Source organism: Mastomys coucha, unplaced genomic scaffold, assembly GCF_008632895.1.
Source record: "Mastomys coucha isolate ucsf_1 unplaced genomic scaffold, UCSF_Mcou_1 pScaffold21, whole genome shotgun sequence".
In the NCBI taxonomy this organism is placed as follows: Eukaryota; Metazoa; Chordata; class Mammalia; order Rodentia; family Muridae; genus Mastomys; species Mastomys coucha.
The window spans coordinates 188,644,841-188,668,757 of NW_022196904.1; the positions used below are offsets into that span (position 1 = coordinate 188,644,841).

The 23,917-nt window shown below is 46.6% G+C and overlaps 1 protein-coding gene across 11 annotated transcripts in view; it reads right to left on the reverse strand.

Moving 5' to 3' along the window:
* Ablim1 (actin binding LIM protein 1) overlaps positions 1–23,917 on the reverse strand; it is a 295,395-nt gene that overhangs the window by 126,833 nt on the left and 144,645 nt on the right. For all 11 annotated transcript variants that reach the window (XM_031390813.1, XM_031390824.1, XM_031390818.1 and 8 more), the window contains exon 2: positions 11,907–12,041. In XM_031390813.1, the coding sequence (XP_031246673.1) occupies positions 11,907–12,041 (135 nt within the window). The remainder of the gene's footprint in view (positions 1–11,906; positions 12,042–23,917) is intronic.

Here is a 23,917-nt window from a genome sequence, read left to right on the forward strand (position 1 = left end):
TGGGAGGGGAAGGGGAAGGGGGAGGGGTAATGGGAGGAATGATGGGGAGAGGGGAAGCTGTCTATGCTTAAAATGACCAGCCTTGCTTATGACGAGGATTTAAATCTCACACTTTTGGATTTGGGGCAGCAGGTAGATGTCATTAGGTTTCTCTCTCCTGTCCCTTCCCCTTTCCTGGCCCCGAGACTGAGCTGCCACATGCATCTCCGCCTCCTCTAAAATCCCATGCACCAAGAGGAAGGCTCAGAGAAAGTTCCACATGTGTCGGAGAACCGACCCTACAGGCACAGATCGTGAGATCTGTATCAGCAAGGAGAAGCGGTTCTCAGTCTATCCGATCTTCCTCTGAGCTCTTCCAAATGTAGCGGGTCAGAGTGAGTTAAGAGTGACATCCCAGCTCTGCTTGGCACTTGATGCTCTGGCCCTTCCCCAGCACCAACCAGTCCTCCCTGCACTCCACTGACTCTGCCCACCCCCAGGATGCTCTAGCCCCACACAGTGGGGCCTCCACAGTGACTGGGTCCTCTCACACCCATCATCAGTCAAGACATGCAGACGTGCTTATAGGACAGTTCTAGGGAGGTGCGTTCTCAATCTTTCTTCCCAAATGACCCTGGCTGGTGTCAAGCTGACAAAACATTAGTTGGCACAGCCATAACTACAGCACGTCTAGTGTTTTCTGTGGGTGGTAGGATCTGAACTCAGGCCCTCACGTTGATGCAGCAAGCATTCTTATTTACTGAGCCGTCTCTCCAGCTTCTCAGAAGGAATTTTTGATGAGATAGACTCTTCTGATAGATTGGACATTGTAAAGAAAAGAAGCAGAAGGTTATTTTAAAGCTATCAAAAATAGCACTTTTCACACCCTCGAACACATAGTCAAGTGGCAACTGCCTACTGAAATGCGCTTCTACAGGAGGATGTCTGCCAATACTACCCCATGAGAAGCACTCATACGATCTGACATCTTCCACAGACAATCGGTGTTCAGAAATCTCAAACGACATAACTAAAAATAACATAGAAAACTAACTCTATTCCTTAGGAAAAAATAAGGCTACTTAAAAGTGCCATCTTTTTAAAATTTTTTAGTGTATGTATGTTCATGTGTGTGTGTGTATGTGTGTGTTGTGTGTGTCTGTGTATGTGTATGTGTGTATATGTGAGTGTCTTGTGTCTCTGTGTATGTCTGTGTATGTGTGTCTCTGTGTGTGTCTCTGTGTATGTGTCTATGTGTGTGTCTGTATGTATGTCTCTGTGTGTGTATGTCTCTGTGTGTGTATATCTGTATATGTATATGTGTGTCTGTGTATATGTGTTTATGTGTGTGTGTCTGTATGTATGTTCATGTGTGGGTCTGTGTGTTGTGTGTGTCTGTGTGTGTAGATGTGTGTCTGTGTGTTGTGTGTGTGTTCATGTGTGTGTCTGTGTGTACATGTGTGTATATATGTGTCTGTGTGTGTGTCTCTGTGTATGTGTGTATCTGTGTGTGTCTCTGTGTGTGTCTGTATGTGTATATGTGTGTCTGTGTGTCTAAGTGTGTGTTCATGTGTATATCTGTGTGTATGTTTCTGTGTGTGTGTCTCTGTGTGTGTGCCCATGTGTGTGCCTGAGTGTATGTCTGTGTGTGTGTCCATGTGTGCATCCGTGTGTATGTGTATTTGTGTGTCTGTATAATGTCACAGTACTTGTGTGGTGATCAGAGCACATCTTTGAGGAGTTGGTTCTCTCCATCTATTCTGAGAGTCCTGAGAATCTAACTCAGGTTCCCATGCCTCATGGCAGGTGCCCTTACACATTGGGTCATCTTACAGGCCCTAAGACATTTTTAAATGACAAGAAGAACATTATGGCTTCCTTCACTCCTCTGTGAAGCTAATTTCTATTAGAAACTCTGTGCCGAAATGGCTGACTTTACGAAGCGCAGGCCCCACCTGTCTTTAACAAGGCAGCTGCATCCAGCCCACTCTGAGAACACTTCCTCTTTCTGCTGCTGCAGGGTTACTGAGTTTGCTGGAACATGCATGCCTTATGGGCATCTCTTGTCCCCTCCTTAGCCACATCCATGGACCCCTAAGCTCTGGATTGACTGAGAGAACGTGCCTCTCACTCACCTGCTCCTGCCCCAATTCCCATCATTATCATCTTGCTTCCCACCTGATCCCCAGTTTTCCTGGGCTTTCTGTACCATATACAACTCTTGTGGTTGAATGTGGTCTGGATTTGAACCCTTGCCTGCCAGCTGCTGCAGGTGTTTTCTAAGACGGTGGGATCTTCAGGAGGTAGAGCCTTCTTGCTGAAGAAGTGAGATTCTAGGAGCCTGGGTTGTCTGGGCCCGCTTCCTCTCTGGTCTCTATGGCTACTCCACAGCTGTCCCCTCTTACCTTCCCTGGCCATGAGGCCCTGAGCTCTTCTGGTCAAGTACTTGGTGGTAAGAAGAAGACTGGCTACTGTAGTGCCCTTTAACCCTCTAGAGCCCAGAACTGTGGCCTGGTTACCGAGAGATACTTCCAAAGTGTTTCACAATGGCCAGGATGTGAAGGTGTCGGGTGTCAACATTCTCAGGCTTACTTATGCAAAAATGAAGAGATTTCTGGTTAAAAACAAAACAGTAAATCTGCTCTCTGGAAAAACAAACCCTAGGCTGGTTCCTCCCCTCCCCCTTTTGGTTTTTCAAGACAGGGTTTCTCTGTGTAGCCCTGGCTGTCCTGGAACTCACTCTGTAGACCAGGCTGGCCTTGAACTCAGAAATCCACCTGTCTCTGCTTCCTAAGTGCTGAGATGTAAAGGCATGTACCACCACTGCTCGGCATGGGTTTCTCTTTTTTATAGCAGCTCAAACTTTTCCCCTGGGGGTGGCAGTTTGGGGGGGGGGGCTTCTTTACCACCTGTCCCTCCCTGTGCCACACACACACCAAGCCTTGGCCTCTGTCTCTTTTCCAGAGAAGGAAGGATGAATCAATCTGCTCTTCAGTTCTTTCCCACTGTACACAGTCAGAGACCCAGGAGACAGTGCCATCCACCCTGGGCGAGCCCTTCTGGTCTCAGGAAATGCAATCAAGGCAATCCCCCAGAGGCCGTTTCCCTGTGGTTCCAGATCAAGTTTACCCTATCACAATTCCACCCTCTGTAGCTTTATCAAAGGCTTCACTTCTAAGCCATAAGCTTTCACCTCTTGCTCCCACAGCCTCAGGACCAGGTTGACATAAGATGTATCCATTCCACTCTGTTTCCCGATTGTGAACCTGATATGACCGGATGCCTTAAGTTTTGAGCTGAAACAAACCCTTTCTCCTCCAAGTTGCTTTTGTCCAGATGTTTTCATAAGAAGACACTCTCGACAGCCTTAGTGCTGGGAGCCTGTGTATCCCCTAACCCTCCAATTGACCCTTGATTTTACCCATCACTGTGGTCAACTTTTATCTGCATGATCATTTGAATTTCTGGTTAACACCCCTACGAAGGCACGGCCCAGTCTTAATTTATATGTATAACTTAATCATGTAGGATTTATCTTTGAGCCTCTGAGCACTCAGGTATTTGTTGAATAAATAAATGTCACTGTTTATGATCGGCATTCATGAACACTGCTAGAACAGGTCCTGTTTTCATCATCGCTAATCACTCGATTCCAGCATTTTATGGTATAGATGAATAACTGATTCAGAATCACGGGGCTGCAGCCATCTTGACTTGGAACCACAACAATGTTCCCAGGAAACCCTAGCTGGATTTATCAGCACCATTTTCTACCAAACTGCTACAGAGGGTCAAACCACTATAAGGGAGCACATGCTGAGTGCGTGGAGGTGTGAGTGACATAAGCTCTTGGCAGCAGCTGTGGTCTGCAAAGCTTTACAGCGGGACTCAGGAGCCATAGCTGTGGCCGGCTCTTTGCTATTCACCTCAGATAAACTGGATTCTTCCTAGCAAGGAGGAAGTCACATTTTCCCTAAGCTTCAAGTAGGCTTATCTTTCTTCCCCAAACGGCAGAGACTCAATTGTCCTTACAGTCTCACAGGACCATGGTGTGGTCTATATGTTGTTCAGCAAACAGTGCCTGTACAACCCCAGATCGGCCTGCTTTTCCCGTCTGAGAGCTCCTTGAAGCCAGCACCCCCGTAACGGCACTGGGCCATCCAGGTGGTCGGACAGGAGGGAGTTCTGCATCCTTGCTGCTCTCCATGTGTTGAGAATTCACAGCCACATTTGGATATCCTGATCAAGCATGTTCATGTCTTCCCCTTGGCAAACCATCTCAAACCTAAATTCTAGATCTGAGAAGAGGGAGTCTTAATTAAGAAAATGTTCCCAGCCGGACGGTGGTGGCACATGCCTTTAATCTCAGCACTTGGGAGGCAAAGGCAAGTGGATTTCTGAGGCCAGCCTGGTCTACATAGTGAGTTCCAGGACAGCTAGGACTACACAGAGAAACCCTGTCTTGGGGAGAAAAAAAAGAAAAAGAAAGAAAGGAAATGTTCCCATAAGAAAGGCATTTTCTTCTTCTTCTTCTTCTTCTTCTTCTTCTTCTTCTTCTTCTTCTTCTTCTTCTTCTTCTTCTTCTCCTTCCTTCCTTCCTTTTTCTTTCTTCTTCTTCTTCTTCCTCTTCCTCTTCTTCTTCCTCCTCCTCTTCCTCCCCTTCCTCCTCCTCCTCCTCCTTCTCTTCTTCTTCTTCTTCTTCTTCTTCTTCTTCTTCTTCTTCTTCTTCTTTCTTCTTCTTTTCCTCTTCCTCTTCTTCCTCCTCCTCTTCCTCCTCTTCCTCCTCTTCTTCTTCCTCCTCCTCCTCCTCCTTGTCCTCCTTGTCCTCGTCCTCGTCCTCCTCCTCCTCTTCTTTTTCTTCTTCTTCTCCTTCTCCTTCTCCTTCTCCTTCTTCTTGAGACAGGGTTTCTCTGTGTAGTCCTAGCTGTCCTGGAACTCACTCTGTAGACCAGGCTGGCTTTGAATTTAGAAATCCACCTGCCTCTGCCTCCCAAGTGCTGGGATTAAAGGCGTGCACCACCACTGCCTGATGAAAGGCATTTTCTTAATTAGTGACTGATGGGAGAGAGCCCAGCCAATTGAAAATGGTGCCATCCCTGGGCTGCTGGTCCTGGGTTCTATAAGAAAGCAGGCTGAGCAAGCCACGAGGAGCAAGCCAGTAAGCAGCACCCCTCCATGGCCTCTCTGTCAGCTCCTGCCTCCAGGGTCCTGCCTTGACTTCCTTCAGTGATGGACAACGAAATGAAGTGTGACCCAAATAACCCTTCCTTCCCAACTTATAATTTGGCCGTAGTGTTTGGTCTCAGCAAGAGAAAACCCAAGACACCAAGTCCTGCTTGTACTTAGGCAAAAAGTTTAAGATCTTGGGAGATCTTATCAATGTATCTGATTTTTGTTGTCTTTTTCACATTTGGCATGCGACACTTCACTAGACATCGGGCCCTTGCTTTGGGCTGCAGACTTGGCTCAGTGGACAAGGGCGCTTGTTGTTCTTCCAAAAGTTTGGTTCCCAGCACTCACAATCACTTGTTAACTCCAGCTCCAGGATATCTGATGCCCTCTTCTGGCCTTCATGGGTAATGCACACATGTGGCATAGGCTCATACAAACATACATAATAATAAAAAAGAAAAAGTAAGTCTAAAATACTTACTCTGAATAAACTAAGAGGAGGGAAATGCCCAAGGTACAGTTGGCTCCTGCATGATACTATCAAACGACTCCCAAATCTACACTAGCTCTCAGGGAAATCTGCATGAAGAATGCTTGACGACATTTATACTGTCATAGGTAAAAGGTGATGGGTAGATTACTAAACCCCACAGCTGCCTCATCATTTCAGAGAGGAGTCCCACGGTGACACCGGGATCCATCTCTCCATCTCTCCAAACTTGCCCAGGGTCACCCCCGTACAACTTTTTTTTTTTTTTTTTTTTTTTTGGCCATTCACTTACTACTGATATTTACTTAATGTCTTAATTTTTGGAGAAAGGGCCTCTTGTAGTCCAGGCTAGCTTTAAATTCATTATATGGCTGAGGATGACCTTGAACTTGTAATCCCCCTGCCTCTACTTCCTGTGTGTAATCCTGGGATTACTAGCCAAGTGGCACCATGATGCATGATGTAGCATTTGGGACTGAACCCAGGGCTTTGTAAAAGCTGAATGAGAACCCTACTAACTGAGCTACAACCCCAGGCCCACAATGTCTTTGGAAATTGGCTCTTATTAATAAGTACAATTATGTGAAAAGACAAGTGTATTGCAGGGCCATAAATCAAATGCCAGGGTCACCTTCCTACATAGAAACAATCTGAGGAAAAATATTGAGAATATTAAAAAGAAATAATCAGTGGTATAATTAAATTTGAATGGTGATACCACTCCCATGGACTTAAAATGTTATTTCTTTGTTGTAAAGAACTTTGGTTTCATGATGTTAGACGGACTAGAAAATAAGGATAGTAATTTTCTTACTGTGTAAAAATGTCATGCTGGGAAACATAAAAAACAACTAAACAACAGCTTCCTTCCCCCACTCCCAAACATTTACTGCAATCAAGACTTAGTCTTTTAGATGTAATAATTTAGAAATAATGGCTATAATTAGTATATCATTTAACTATAAACACTCATTCATCCATATTACAAATATTATGGAGTATATTAAAGGGAAAGTATGAACACTTATCTTATTGCAGTTTGGAACTTAAAACTGAATATTTTAAAAGATTTGCATTACATTTATTTGATAAGATCACAGAGTTACAAGCTACAAAATGTAAAATTTCAAATACTCAGGCCTACAATTTCCTAGGAGAAAAAAATAGCATGAATTCGGCTTGTTGCCTGTGGTAGGGAGCTCATTCGTATGTCTTTGTTGTCCCTATGCCTGGTCTCCTCTTGCCTTCTCATTTGTGTCTGAATGCCTAGGATTCTTCCAAGTAAAAACCCTGGGCTGAGCTCTGGGCAGGGGTTGGGGTTACAAAGAACTGCTTCCATGTTTCTGAATTTTACCAGTTTTCCCCTGAGTCACAAACTGGCCCAAGATCTTAGCAGTAACAAGGACATCCCAATATGTGCCCCCTAAGCTCCTGTCAGCTACCTCTGCCAGGCAGGTGGTGGCTCTGACAGATGCCTTCTTCTTGTTAGTCACTGCCTGGACTCATCAGAGGGCGCTCATGGTACTAGGTGTGTGATAAACGCTGTTGACAGGCTATTTCCCTCACAGCATTTACTAGTGACCCAGTAACTGCACAGTGCCTGACCTCTTCATTTGTACATTGTATTGTTAAGTTGGCATTGACCTGGGTAGTCAGCAGTAAGCAATAGGAAGGAAAGGGGCCTTCCAAGGGCTTATGATCTACCAGAAACAAGGTTAGCTCAAAAAACAAAAACAAAAAACAAAAACAAAAAACCCAAACCCAAACCCAAACCCAAACCCAAACCCAAACCCAAACCCAAAACCAAACCAACCAACCAACCAAAACCAATAGGAGGAGCTGGGGTAGAGGAGAGAGAGCTCTGGTCACCCTAGCCGTTTCTCTTTTTTTCTGTTACCCATCAACAATCACTCTGCAACAGAAAGCAGCTGTTTTGGTTCATTCTGTGGTGTGGTAGTTTCAATGACCCCTCCACGTTCTATTGTGTGCTAGTGTTAGAGTGCTACATTGTTTCCATTTCCCCTTCATTGCTCCTGCAGGTTGTTTCCAACGCCTACAGGAGAACCAGAAACCTCAAAACTCCTTCAGGACGTCCACCTCCACTTGGGTATGAGCTTGCTGGCATTTGTGCAACTTGTCTCTGGAAGGAATGACTTCTAAGAAGAGACAGACGTCTCAGTATGAGCACTTCTATCTTTTACATATGAGTTTTAATTCACTTCCATCATATAGTAGATATTTTTGTTTAATACTTTGATATATTAGTTGTCATAATGAGTTTTTGTTTTTCTTGCATATTTTTAGGGAAATACCCTATATCCATTTTTTTTTTATATACCAGAAAGTTCTAAAGCATTTAGAAAACAAAAACAAAAAGTCAAAACAAAACAAAAACCAGATCTGGTACGCAACCCTGAAGACTAAGAGAACCAACCTCTGGGTCAAATCTGCTTCCAGTGACTCTTTGGACTTAGATTAAAATGTCAGCTCTTCTCTCTGAAGACTAAGAGAACCAACCTCTGGGCCAGATCTACTTCCAGTGACTCTTTGGACTTAGATTAAAATGTTAGCTCCTCTCTCTGACCCCACAACAGCCCTCTCTCATACTGTGACTTGCTTGGCTCTCATGCAAGATGTCCAGAGGATGCAAGATGTCTCTCTTCTCTCAAGGCCATTGTTTTAAGCAAAAACCATTCATCTTTTCTTTTCTCTGCCATAGGAATCTTCATCCTTTCTAATCACAGAAAACATTCTTGGCCACACTCAAGAAATAAAGCTCTGCAGATCTAGTGTGTGCAAGTGGGCATGTGTGTATGTGTGCAAGACAACAACAGGGCATCAGAAGATGAGGGTATGGCAGGTATTCACAGTCAGACTGGCTTTTGACAAAAGCGTCTTTGGCATGTGCTCTGGCCTCAAATCTTCCATCCCAGTACACTGGCTCACGAGCTGTCTCAACAGCACGAGACTCCAGCTGTAATGGGACATATGCTGTGTGTAAAGACTTAGCTGCAGTAAGGGCAGGTAGGTGAGGAGGACAAAAGCTGTCCTGAGCTGGGCCCTGTGGCCACTTACAGACCCTCATCCTGGTCTGCCAGGTCGGAGGGGCATCTGTGGAGTGTCAAGACCTTTCCAAATGGCAGCCAATAGAAAAATGGCCCTGCTTGTATAGGATATTTGTATGTTTGCTTCTATAAATCTAAAATTGCTCTTTTAAAATGCAGTCTTTTAATTGAAAACAGAAAGGAGGTGAGAAGGAGAGGTGGCTTAGTGGGTAAGGCACTGGTTTCTCTTCCAGAGGACCTGGGTTCAAAACCCAGTACCCTCATGGTGGCTCACAACAGTCTGTAACTCCAGTTCCAGGGACCCAGAGCCCTCTCCTGGCCTCTGTGGGCACTGCATGCATGTGGTACACAGACATACACATAGGCAAAACACCCACATGCATAAAATAATTTTTTAAATTTTAAGAAAAAGAAAGGAAGAGAAGAAAGGAAAGGATAAAGAGGTAGAAGAAAGGAAAGGATAAAGAGGTAGAAGACAGGCCCTGGTCAATGAGAAGCTCCCAGACTGGAGATGGCTGGAGGGCAGCTGTCACCTGCTCTGCCATTTACATTGTAACCTCCCTCCGTTTCTTCAGATACATAGTAAAATCTGCTAAAAACATACAACAGCAAAACCCACAGCTGCCTGGTGCCAGTGGTACCAGGGAAACAGAGGAAGAGTGCAAACCATCTTGGGCTGAAGCAACTCTTAACCTTCCTACAGGACTCTAACAATTTGGAGTAAGAGAGCGCAAGAATGCAAGCCTCAGGGGATCTGTGGAACTGTCCTGTCCAAGATGGTGACTGCCATCCACAGGTGGCCTTTGAGCACTCAAAATAGGTCAAGTCCAAATTGACGTGTGTTGAGCTAGAGAGGAAAAAAAGCCAGACAGCTCAAATGTTATGCTAATTAAAATAGTATTTTGACACATTCTGCTAAATGAAATACAGTATGAAAATTAAATGGTCTTGCCCCTTTTCACCTTACTAGCACAGCTATTAGAATATTTTGAATTGCACACATGGCTTCGAATACTGATCTCTAGAGTCTTTGGGAAGCCATGGATCCCTATAGGTTTCCCTACATAGGATCCCTCCTATGGGAGCTTCAACCACCTCCAGGAGTAAAAGATTAACCCTGAGGGCTGGGACAAGACACCAGCAGACTCCCTGCAACAAGACAGAAACTGACAGGAGTAGATGACTTTCTTTGCGTTAGAAGCTTTTTGTTAAATTGCCAAGTTCCTAAGACAGCATATGCTCTAAAACAGGAGTCGGCCTAGGAAAGTATTCAGCGCTTCAGGATCGCATTTACAGGCTGAAACAAGGTACACATCTCCAACATAAAGACGCTAACTCAGTCACTGGATTTAAACCAGAAAATAAGAAAACCAAGAAACACCAGAGGACAGGGCAGGGTGTCTCTGAATCTCTCCAAGTTCACTAGAGGGATCAGACAGATGCCATCATTTACATGTTGTATCTATTTCATGTCTCATCTATTTTGTGAGCCAGGTGTCTGGAAATTCATGAGCAAAAAGGTGAATTAGAAAAATGCTAACTCCAGGTTACCCAAATCAGGTAGAACCAGAAACCAGTCCCCTGACATGCGTGTGTGGAGCCTATGTATGGGTCCAGCTCCTCTAGATTCAGCACTGTGTATCTATGGTTACTAGCTTAAGGTCCATGCAAGCTTCAGATCTGAGGTGCTATCATAGCACACAGTCTCATATGTTTGTTGGTCCTGAGTCACAGATAGATATATGAGTTGCCTGAGACCACATTGCCTACTGACATGTCAAGACTCAAGCTCTACGCAGCTGTACACTTGGTACCCTGGGAATGACCCATAATTCCTGAGGACTAGTGTGGGCTGTTTGAACACTGCAGCTAGCCACACTTATTCCAGAGGGATCTTTTTAAAAGAAGGATCAAATAATCCCTGTATGTCATTGTACATTATGTATATAAGTATGTACATTATAATATAATATGTACATTATGTGTATACATATATATGTGTGTGTGTATATTATATATATGAAGGATCGGTTCTGATGCTAAGGTCCTGATCCCCAATTGGCTCTTGATTTGTCAGTAAAGAAAGCCAGAGGCCAATTACCAGGCGAAAGGTACAGGTGGGACCTCCAGGTCCCAGGAGGAAAAGGCAGGAGAAGGAGAGGCAAGGAAAGAGAGGGGAGTTTTCGCCATGCTTTTGGAGGAAGAAGAATGCAGCAATCATGTGAGGTCTGGGAGGGGAGCTGTGGCCTGTGGCTATAACTACAGGTGGGTGGCCATGGATATTTGGCAGGGGCTAGATGGGACTAGCCACTAAGTCTAGGGCAGGTGGAGAGGCAGAGATAATACATTGGTAAGGGCATGCTTTTCCAGGTGGGAGATATCTGTGCCCAACACTTGTGCCAAGAAGGCAAGTTGTAAAGGATCAAACTGTGTGTGTGTCTTTTATCTTCAGATGCAAGGAAAGCCGGGTGGGGGCTGGTAGCACAGACAGTCCTGGAGCGAAGGCAGTAGTGTAAAACTACACACAACATATATAATAATACATGTTATATATATAATATTACATGTTATATATACATATTACATACATTAATATATTTACATATAAATATATATGCAGAGGACCCAGGCCAGTTCGCAGCACCCACAGGAGGGCTCTAACCACCATGTGACATGACACCCACTCTTGGCCTCAGTGAACACATCATGAATATGCTTCATATACACACATGTAGACAAACATTCATACATGTAAGCACAAAAACCTCCTGACCACTGAGCCATCTCTCCAGCCCTGTGCACCTCTTGTTAAAAGTCCTTCCATAGACAGTGGACAACAAGGTTATTTTACTAGGAATCTCTTCTTTCATAGAGGAAAAAAAATTAGGAAACACGAATTTCAAGACTCTGTTTTCAATGTATTTCTGTAAAGCCCCTTCCCCCAGGATCAGGGCCTCAGTGAATGCTCCAAGACTTTGCCCTGAAAGGGTCTGCTGTCCCCCTAAAGTTGAATCTACTCCTAAACTACAGGTGAATGGGTTAAGGACTTGTTAAAGCATTCAGACATTTCTCGAGGGTCTGAGTGGCGTTCAGAGACTGGGTCCTGACAGCTATACACCACTGAGCGGGCACTGGAGTGGCGTTCAGAGACTGGGTCCTGACAGCTATACACCACTGAGTGGGCACTGGAGGTACTGTACCTTTGCAGGTGAAACACTTGATATGGAAATGCTTGGTCTGGACCCGAAGCACTTCGCCCTTGCATGGCTCCCCGCATTTATGGCAGTGAATGACAGGCTTCTCCGATGGGTGGTGAGGGTCCTGAGGATGGGCCACTGGAAAGAAAGAGCAAATGATCTGGTTGAGAAGGGAGTATGAGGATGTGTGACTTTCCCCACCATGCAGCGGCAGATGAGACACTCGGCTGTGGGAAAACTCTGCTACTTAAGATCAAAGCCCACCGTAACTAGACAGCTCCTGGGCTTGGCACAACACAGGAGACTCCTTTCATTAGCAGGGGCTTCTCCTTCTCTAAGCCACCCCCTCCCCAAAGCCTCTATCTGAGGAATGTCATGTAGCCTCAGTTAGATAAAACCTGTTCAGCTAGCGTCTGAGACTCCTGAAATGTTTCCCCTTGCTCAAAGGGCCTTTTGGTGCCTTAAGCCTTCAGCCCGTGACCTTTGCTCATCCTGGATGTTCCTACCCTCGGTCCCCCATACAAGCCTTGGATCGCTCTAAGTAAAGCTGATGTGCTTCCTGATAGCTGGGAACTTATGAACACTGCCACCCCCAACCCAGCTACCCCCATGAACCTTACTGGTAAACGATCCATGAGACTGGGGAGAAGCACACTTGGCCATTCAATGGGCATGAGCTAGACACACATACCCCACCCCACAATCTTGGACCCACAGATGCGTGGGTCAGCAGCAGCCATAACAGTCCATGGGGACGCCCACTTCACAGTCCACTGGGGACACATGTTCGTTCGGATCATGCTATCTCTGCCCTTCACTTCAACTTTTCAAGGACTGCACACTGGGTCGTTACAATCTTGTTTTGCTTAGTAATTCGCAATCGGCGATTGTGGCATCTTTTTGCTGACCTAGCACATTCCAGCAAGAACTCGCTGCAAATCAATGGTTTCTTCCGGGTGGAGACCATTTTTTACAATTTGTTTGGTTTCTCCCCTAACTGTATCTCATGTCCCAGCTCCCCTCTCAGAGCACTGCTCATGCACTGGTATACTTAGGCTGAGTGGGACAGTTCCTCACTGCCACCATCAGAGAACATTTTCCATCTTAATTTGGGGATTCATCTAATCTACTGGAGGCCCATTATGAGAGTCTCGGATGCTTACACATACTCTGAGCAGACAATTTAAAAATAATAATGCTCTGGGAAGCCTGGATCCTTCCTCACACGGCCTTGCCTGTTGGTCAACGGAGACTGGACTGGGTCCAGCGCGTATGCTCTCTGAGGCATGGCACAGTTTTCAAAAAGTCAAAGTTAATTTGGCTGTCCTGGTCTCAGAGTAGGGTGCACAGCTTGCACTGTGCAGGGGCAGGAGGCAGGCAGGGAGGCAACATCTGGTTTCAGCCAACCACAGGGCTTGTGCTTCTGCAGTTTACCTTGGCCATAGAATGTCAACTGGTTCTCACTGATAGCCACTTCCTGGTTCAATGAAGAGCCTTAGAATCCATGTGACTTACTAAGGTGTCAACACTTAATCAACCAACACAACGACCAATGACATTTTTTAAAAGTTTGTCAAGCAGGAAAACTTCCCTGGACAGCTAATGTGAGACTGCTAAGACCCAATGTAGAAAGGATGTTAGAGCCCAAAGCTGGGTGTGTGCTGTGGGCATATAGAATAATAGCACATTGTTCTGCGAAGAATGCCTGCCCACCTCCATCTCATTTTGCTGGAAAGGGTTTGAGGAAGACAGCGCAAACCACCAGATTCTGGTCCCGTTTTCTAGAGATCAAGGTCTTTTCAAGGTTTTGATTGGGAGCAGGAGTGGTTTCAAGCTACAGACATGACCAGCAGGCCTGGTTGCATGCTATCGGGATCTCTGAGAACACTGTACAGCCATGCCAAGAATCAATTCACATGGGCACTAAGAGGAAGGTTCTCTCAATATCACTTGCTCAGTTTCTGTGTGTGTCTGTGTGTGTCTGTATGTATGTGTGTGTATGTGTGTCTGTGTGTGTGTCTGTGTGTGTTTTTATGTGTGTGTCTGTGTGTGTCTGTATGTATGTGTGTGTATGTGTGTCTCTGTGTGTGTATGTTTGTGTTTGTGTATTTGTGTGTGTGTCTGTGTGCGTGTCTGTGTGTGTGTATGTGTGTGTTTGTATATGTATCTGTGTGTGTATGTGTGTATGTGTGTATGTATGTATGTGTGTGTGTGTGTGTGTGTGTCTGTGTGCGTGTCTGTGTGTGTGTATGTGTGTTTGTATATGTATCTGTGTGTGTGTGTGTGTGTGTGTGTGTGTGTGTGTGTAGCCCTGAAAGTCTTCCATGGCTTGTTCATCCTAGGGGAAGTGCAGGGACCTCCCAAAGCACAATTGCGCGCTTTCTGAATAATAATGAAACAGAAGAACCAGTACCCGAGATGTAGATTTCTCCAGGGCATACCGCCAGGTTTGGAGAGGCTTCGGCCCCTCTGACAACGGTGCTCACTGCAAGCTAAGCCCGAGGAGCTGTGGGTTCACTTCCACAGTCAAATAAAGTGGTCCAGCCACACTGAAGCTCCAGCATGGGCATGGGATGAGGAAGTATGACCATGAGCAACCTCTGGTGTCCTTAGGCCATTACGGAGCCTGCCCTGCGCCCCCAACCCCTCTTAGAGACAGACATGAAGCTAAGACATGAGAAATCAAACACTCCAGGGCAGGAGAGATCCCAGACCTGTGTCAGGACTCAGGTGTGTTACATGTACCCTGGATTATATGAAATATTGAGAAACATCCATGGCATGGTCTTCCTCAGCCTGTGGGGTGGGAGCTGTGTGCGGGGGGGGGCAATAGTCTCCCCCAGGTGAAAGCACCCTAACTGATTTATCTAATATCAAGTGGTCAGCCCTGGAATAAATAACACTAAATGGACTAATGAGGCTGTATTTATGTTTATATATAAGCAACAATAACAAAGAGAAAGAGATCATGAATTAGAGAGAGAGAAGAGAAAGAAGGGGGAAATGATATAATTATAAATTTTTAAAAAATTAAAATTAAAAACATTAAGAAACATGGGCCTTCTTAAGTCTGTTAGAAACACTGTCTGGCTTATTATAACAAACGGATTGTACTTAGATATCAATAATGAGGGAGGCCTGGTGTTAGCTGTGGAGGCTGCTGCTGCATTACAGCTCAATTCCTGCATTCTATTTTGTTTTAAGTAATTATGTCTAAAAGAACAAAAACAAAACTACTGCAGAGAAAACCCCACTAGCTCTTCAGTCACAATGTGACAAGTTCAAGGTTCTCTGCCAGCATCAGGAACATCAGTGACATTCTAACATGGCACTCCACCAGCTGAGTACTTGGTGTGCTGAGGGGTTTGGACACAGGTAGTCTCGACTCCACAGAGCAAACACTTGAATGTTGTGTAGTGGGATTAGCACTCAGATCTCTCCTGAGCTGAGCCTGAGGGCCACTTCCTGTTCTCCTGGCAGTATCTCCCCCATGGTCTCTGCAGGCTTTGTGTACCTATTTAAAATGGCTCTTGTCCGTCCCACCTCTCCAAATCCAACCTGATGACAAGGTCCATCCCAGGACACCTCAGGTTCTGACATAGGTCTGAGTCTCTGAGATGGCGTGGAGGGGTCAAAGGTTTCCTTTCCTATATCTTTGTTGACCAATTCTGCTCAAAAACTGCAAAAAAGGGGGGAAGGCTTTATTGGGGATCCTGGGAGCTGCAATTTGAGACACATTAGTTCAGCTAGTGGTGAATCAGCACTCAGGAGGCAAGAGGCAATCTTCACAGCCCTGAAAATTCTTTTGTGAGGAAACCTCTGCCAGATTTAAGGGCAGGTATGTATAGCTGGAGTCATGTGGCCCACAGAACCTAAAGAATACATAGGAGTAGTAAGACAGGATTCCAGTAACCTCTTGGTGTGTGTGCTGAATCTCTCGGCCATTTGCTCTAACTGCTGTCCATCAGAGGGAAGCAGCCGGCAGTCCCAGCTACAGCTGGATTCACAGCTCGGATGGTGTACAAGTCTAGCCATCTGGTTGCTTCTCCATCTCATTTGTATGTGTACATATATGTGTGTGGCATGTATGTAGGATGGTGGCTTGCACTTGTAACCAGCATGGGAGAACTGGGGCCAGGAGGATCCCTGTGAATTCCAGATAAAAATCAGAGACCCTGTCTCTAAAAGAAGGTGGGGCATCTCCTGAGGAACATATGACAACTGAGAATGCTCTTTGACCTCCACACATCTGCACATATCTGCACATGCACCCCCAGGAATGCACACACGCGCACACACACACACACACACACACACACACACACACACACACACACAATTACAGGTGATATTTTCTGAACATGTACTATGTTCCAGACCTTGTGGTGTCCTGGTGTGCCAATCACAGACAGACCTTCCCCACACATGCCCTGTCAGGTACTGCCTCCTGCTCTTGTTTTACAGAATACAGGGTTTACAGGAAACCCAAACAAGAAGAGCTAAACACCTTGCCCAAGGCCCCACGTCTAAAACAGTCTGCCCCAAGGCTCATACTTGGAAACTGCAAGAGGCTGGGATTTCCTCAGGAAAATGTGATTCAGCACAGGAGGAAACAGAGCTAGTGTGGTAGGCAGGCATGCTAGATTCCTATTAGCCTGTTCAGAAGGGGCAAACACCCGGCTGCATCCTGCATCGTCCCTGGAAAGGAAGGCCGACTAGTAAGCAGATAAGCAAGCAAGTGGGGGAAAGCTCGTGGACTACAAGAGTGTTGGAAGGAGCGATGTAAAAAGAAGAGTCAGCAAGGGTGAGGCCGCGAGGAAGAGCTGCCTGCCTCGAACAGGCAGGATCGGAGTCTTTCTCAGGTTCAGACTGCCTGCATTGCAGCCATACGAGGGGACTTAGCATTGTGAGGCTGGCTCTAGGAATTGTGGGAATGGCTCACTGGGTAAGAATCTTAGCTGCACAAGGATGAGGACCTGAGTTTGGATTGCTAGCACCCACACTAAAAGCCTAGCATGGCCATGCATGTACCTGTATTACATGTGCTTTAGGGAACAGAGATCATTGAAGCTTTCTGGCCAGCCAGTCTAGAAAAAACAGTGACTGCATGAGAGATCCTGCCTCAAGGGAATAAGGGGGACCTTGATAGAGTGGGACATCCAACATCATCCCCTGGGTTCTTTCCCATTAGAACACACACATGAACACATATGCACACATGTGTGCACACACAGACATGTACACACAGGCACATATATGAGCACACACACATACATGGGCACGCATACATGCACACACACACAGAGATTCTGCTTAAAGATAGGATGCCTGTCCCCTTAGGAGTCGGTGTTGCAGCCACTGCTTCACTGCCCACCTCTCCCGGCTTCTGCCGCCTTCTAAGCACATCCTAGAGTGGTGCTCTCTCCCTCCTCCCACTCCCTTTCTTTGCGCTACAGTGGTACAGGAAATGAGAAATGCAAGCCGTTAAATAAATGTACGGGGTGCTTAATGTGCAGTTTACTCTGCGGCTCATTTCCTGCTGTGGCAAGTGGCAGTTACCAGAGGCTACACACGAGGTTACCCTGTCATTAATGGTCCACATGAGCCTTCTCTTGGATTGGCCTCTGGTAATCAGGATTCGTTCTTGGCACAAACAGTCCCCCAGGTGGGCTCTGTTCCCGTCTACCTATGCCACTTGTGGCTTTCTATTAGGAAGGTGTCCCTGCTCTCCGTTTGCCCGTCTGTGGTAACCTGTTCACCCCTCTGTTGGGTTCCTGGGGATGAAAAGAGCCTAGGTTCAAATCCAGTTAATCTGACTCCCCTCGGGGTTGGGAGGGAGGCTCTGGGATGACCACCGTACAGCCGGGCGGTTGACCCGTGTGACTCATGTTGCACAGGTGCTCTCTGTGCTCCACCTGCCTGCTGCACAAGAAGGTGGGTCTCAGAGAGAATGACATCAGCAGTGCCTCGTCTTCCCTCCCTTCCAAGAGTGACTTCCTGGACACACCTGCGACTGCCATGACTCACCAACCAGGCCAACGCTTGCCTTTGTCCTCTCTGACTTCTGGAATTTTACCTCACAGTACAGTCCTAATGGACAGGTCCCAGGGTCCAGCAATCAGATGGACTCTGCTCTGGACATTAAGGGACCTGATCCAGCCCTTCCCCGCCTAGTCACGTGCCTCAACTTCCCCGAGACCGTACAGCAGTCAACAGCAGGACCAGGGTGGCAGGACAGCCTATGAGAAGCTCACTGCTTCCTGGGGCAGCAGCCTGGGCACCAAAGCTTGTGTCAACTGAATGTCACAAAGGACAATCAGGAAACCTGTAGACACAGGAAGGTCTGAAATGGGACAACCCCCCCCCTTGGAATTTTATAGAACTTTTAAGGCCACCTGGAGACCTCACACTGTCCCTGCACCAGAAATTCCTCTTAGAACTGGATCAAATCAAACCCTCCTGGCAGATCACCACATCTTAATGGGCTGGGAGAGAGCTGGAGCCAGCCTGGTTGTGAGACGGGAAGGCTCTGTGATGCCATTTGAGCCGTCTGTGGGAATGCGAGTCAAGAGGGGGGTCAGAGTGGAGCATGTAAGCTGAGGATTCTGCCATGGCTCCCACCCCTCAACTCCTAAACCCAACTCCTTAGGCAGGTTAAACAACAAAGCCAAGATCCAAGGCCAACTGCAGCGGCCTAGCACAGAACAAACCACTTGTCAAAAGTACACAGAGCCTCTGGTTGTTTCTGTCCTGGTGCTCTGACTGCTTCTTCATATGTTCTAGAACACATTTGGAGTCATTAACCAGCTAACTACAGCATTCCAGACGAGCTTGTGAGATGGTTAATGTCCGTACGACATTTCACACCATGTAAGAAGTGGCAAAAAGTTACAACAGCCCCATCCTACAGCTAGGAAAACTGAGCTTTCAGAGGGTACGATTTGTTCAGCAGTGAGGACTCTAGGACAGCTGGCTATGTAAGCCAGTGGCCTTACTTGGTAGCTTAAAGGTTGCTAAGATAGAGAGGCATCGACACCTCTAGGCCTGCTGGAAGGCCCACTGTTAAACATTTACCTGTGCACTGCTGTCCCAAGGTCACATTGCCACAGACAGCAGAGTGAGGCTTTCTTGGCCTTTTGGGTGTTTGTAAGTTGCACTATAGGCATTTGAACCCTTCCTCAAAAAAAGCTCTCACTCCTCCCCTGGGAACAGACATCCAAACTCACCTCCCCCAGGGACCTCTAGCATCTGCATCCACACCGGGAGACAGAAGCATAAGCCAGTGTTCACAGATGCCAAGTGCAGAGTCAGGCAAGCTGCAGTTTCTAAAGCTGCTCTCTAGTCCTGGCTCCCGACAGACCTGAAGTTCAGCCCGGTCAGGCTTTCAGTATGTCGCTCTGCAGGGTGTGGCCTTTGCAAGCAAAAGCAAACACACACAATCCACAGCCGTCACCTCGTCACCTCGAAAGGCACCCAGCATTAACCCTGGTGACTTGTTCATTCTCTTACTTTACTGCAAGGGCTCGTCGCTGATCAATGGAAGGGAAGTGACTAGCTCCTGAACAAAGCCTAGATGGCGTCAGAGGCGGAAATATTTCGTAAATAAACACCTCGGTGGAGTCTCCTTCACAGGCAAATCCAACTTCCTACAAGCAGTGTGAACACATTCTGACCTGGTGTGCCTGCTGAAGTAGTGTGAACCCATTCTGACCTGGCATGCCTGCTGGGCTCTCCCATGAGCAGAGGAGCAGGAACTGCCTATGGACAACTCCAGCTGGTCCTCCGAGGCAGGCAGAACTTACCAGGCAGAGGAGAGAGACTTCTCTAGAGGGTATATGTTTATAGTGCATAGCACATGTCTGGGCACATTAGGAAATCAGGTTTGGCTGGAGGACAGTGTAAGCGAGGCCAACAGAGGTGTGCAAGGCAGGGACTGAGGTGGCCCCATGTCTCTGAAGAACAAACTAAGGAACCTAGAAGTTAAAGGTCCTTATTTGCATCTCAAGATGAGGGTTGCGATGAGAGTGGTCTGGTCCTCTGTGGAGCATCAGTTCACACCACAAATGAAGTGGGAGCTCCTGGGCTCCAATGTGGGAAGGTGGTGAGAGCTAGGAGGTGGTTGCCCAGGGGGTACTGGTGAGACACGCTGGCACCATTCCTAGCTCTGCTCCTCCTAAGGCTGTGACTATGAATGACCTGCTTCTCATCTCTGAGCCTCAGTTTCCTCCTCTGCACAATCTTACCTTATTGATCAGAAGAGCTTGTAAGTGGAATGAACCCCAGGGTTCAGTGCCTTGCCCAACAGAAGAGTGTTTGAGAAATAAGCAGAAGCCATGGCTGTCGCTGGCTGTTTCAGTGTGGGAAAGTTTAAGTCGGGCCACAGTTTAGGGTCCTTGGTCACAGAAAGTCCACGTGCACCACCCTGAGTCACTTATGCTGAGTGTCAGGTTGTATGGTCTCCTGACTTTCAGGGATGGGTGTTTGCCTCTTGTCAGAACTGCCTGTGCCACCCGAGGATTCTCCCAGCTCTGAGTCACCACTTCAGCCTTCCAGAGCGCTGAGGCAGGAGTTCTTACTAAAACATCCTTTTAGTGAGATGCATTCGGCTAGCGTACAACACATCCATTAAAGTGTGCAATCTGATAGTCCTTGGTATAGCTGCCGAGTTCTGCAGTGATCACCACTGTGTGTGTGCACATTCACATTCAAGTGTGTGTGTGTGTATGTGTGTGTGCACATTCACGTTCAAGTGTGTGTATGTGTGTGTGCACATTCACGTTCAAGTGTGTGTATGTGTATGCACATTCACATTCAAGTGTGTGTACGTATATGTGCAATTCACATTCAAGTATGTGTGTGTATGTGTGTCTATGTATGTGTATGTGTGTATGTATATATGTGTGTGTATGTGTATGTGTGTGTATGTGTGTGCATGTGTGTGCATGTGTGTGTGTAGCTGTGCACGTGCGCATTCTTAAGTGCACATGAGTGTGGAAGCTGAAGGACAATCTTGGGTGTCATTCCCTAGGCACCATCTACAATTCTTTACAATCAGGGCCTCTCCTAGGTATGAAATGTGCCACAAAGGGTAGGCTGGCTTGCCAGGGATCTCCCAGATACATTCCCATCTCTGTCACCCCAGTGCTGGGCTTAGAAGCATGTCCCACCACACACAGATTTCAAGTAGACTCTGAGGATGTAACTCAGGTCCTTGCATTTATAAGATGAGCACTTTACCAGCTTCCACCACACTCTGACTTTGAAACATGTTCCATTACCTCCAAAAGAAATCCTGTGCCCATGCCTCCTGATGCTCAGTCCCAGGCTCTTTAGACTCTAGAGACTTACTGTCTCTATAGATTTCAAACAAAGCAATATGCTTGGTTAGTACTTGTTAGTGTCAGTCCCTCCACATGTGCAGGGGAATGAGGATCCACTGCACACACAGCTATAGGAATCCCCTCAATATCTACTTCCCACCAGAAGTAAATACAAAACCCTTCCCATCAACATAACTCCTATGTCCTATGTCATTGCCAGTGCTTTCTCAGAAAAGAGGCTGAGACAAGCCAGATAGAAGAAATTTGAACAAGAGCTGTCACAACCAGTCTACACCTCACATGGAGATATCCTCAAACATAACTTTCCTGGAGGACCACTAACACAGGGGTCAGCCACCAAAGGTAAAAAACCCTAGGCTATGATTGGTTGCTTACAAAACTCAGGTGCTAAGAGGGGTTTAGGACACATTTTTGAAAATTCAGAGGTTGTATCTTGAAATACATACTGAATGGTGGTGTGCATGCGCGCGCGTGCGCGTGCGCGTGCGCGTGCGTGTGCGTGTGTGTGTGTGTGTGTGTGTGTGTGTGTGTGTGTGTGTGTGTGTCTGAGCATGCAGGGATATGTGGAGATGTGTATGAGTGTTTGTGGATGGGTGGTATGGAGGTCAGAGATTAGCTCAAATCAGATGCTAACCTTGATTTCTGAGACATGGTCTCTCACTGGAATCATGGGTTCACTGTATCCTTCAGAGAGGAATTCATGGCAACATGGGAGTTTTAAGTCTTTAAGTCTCTAGCTCAGAGAAGCTGAAGCAGTGGGTGGATAGAGACTCTGGCTCAGCCCTCTCTGGCCAGAGGCTCATAAAACAGAACTTCCTAGGGGAGCAGCTAGAGGGAGGCTGAACCACATGTCCTCTGGGTCAGGGTGATATGGAACAGCCAGCTGGGATGGCTGAATAGCTGGATGCCACCTCAAAAAGAGTCCTGAGCCACATGCCTGTCAGCTCCAGCCTGAGCCACTATTCCTGTAAGGCCAACGTGCCTCCGAATCCAACATTACATTTTACCCTACCACACAGAAATGGTCAAATGCTACTCGAGGGATCAAGAGCCCAATAGGTAAAGGCCATCAGGGAGGTCCTACCACTGGAAAGTAGGACACACTGGCCAACAGGAAGCCAACTCCTGCGCTGTCTTGGCATTACAGGGTTCCAAGTGTTGCTTTGCTTGAGACAAAGTACAGTGTACAGTCGGTGAGGAAATGGGTGGGCAGAGGAGGGCCCTTCCCTGGATATAGCTCCACTTGGCTCCTTCCAATGATTAGAAGCCACTCTTACACTCAGGCTGCAAAGTCCCCGTTCCTTTTGAATCCTGTTGTATGTCACAGGAAGGCTTCTAAAGTTAAGACAGGAGTGATGACAGACACACCCTGACCCCAAGGAATGGCCAAGTTTTCCCTGCTGCAGGGGAGGTCCTGCTACAAACCTCTCGCCTCTCAGCCATTCCTGAGGGAAGGGAAGGACTCTCTCCAAAGCTTCAAAGTTTTAATTTTTTATAGAAAGGCCTTGATATGTCAAAAACGAGTGCTAGACAGATGTGATGCCCGAGAGGGGAAGCAAAGAGCTGAGCCATGGCTGGGTGACATTAAGCATGGCTCAGCAGCCATGCCCTGCTTAGGACAGTGATGCACCAGAGATTCGGCAATCTTGTTGAAGCTTTAATAGTTCCAAGTGACAAGCCACATATTTAATAAAGATGTGCCCACTAGCCCTGAGACAGGAACACCCAGGGTAGACCTACGCTTGCCTACAGGTGAGCCTTACTCTGTCTCCATTCAGGAAAACTTCCATGGTGGGCTCAGTTTTCAGGCTGCACAGTGCTTAGCCAGCACAGCACCCTGGGTTCAGTCCCCACCAATGCATAAACTGGGTGTGGGGGTTCAAACCTGTAATCCTGTCACTCAGGAGGTAGAGGCAGGAAATCAGAAGGTCCAAAATTATCCTCATAATGAGGCCTAGCCACATGAGACTGCTTTCAGAACAATGGCAAGCGCAATACGAAATAAGAGGAAATGGCACAGGGTGCCCATGTCCTAATCAACTGGATTTCAAACTTCTGAGCTGGATTCTTTGGAACACATAGTTGGTTGTATGGGTCACAATCAGTATATTTAAGATAGAACAGAGAATGAAGACTTGGATGCCTCACATGGCATTTTTAAAAATCAGAAATAATTTTTATTATTTTATTAATTTTTTAATTAAATATTTTTTAAAATGTATTCTGATCTTACTTCCCCCAGTTCCTCCCAGCTCCCCCCACCTCCCACCCACCCATCTCTATGCCTGTCCTTTCTCTGTTTAAAAAACAAACAACAACAAAGAACAAGAAACAAATACACTAAAAAAAAAAGCCCTATATAAAAACAAAAATGAAACCAAAATATACAAGCAAAAGACCAATAAGACCAAAAAAATGCCTAAACAAAGCAATGTAACACTGAGGTCTAAAAAAATACCATTGAGTTCAGTTGGGTTGACCAAGTACTCCTGGGCCAGTGGCTCCCCTGAAGTCAATTCTCACATGACTTTTATTCTAGACACTGGTGGGCATCCATGTGGAGCCAGGCTTGCCTGGGAGGGGCGGGCTTTTTCCTGTTTGTACTGGTAAGACCCAGAGCTTAACGTGAGGGTCCTTCTCCATTGTTCTGGCCAAGGCTCCTGCTTGGGCCAC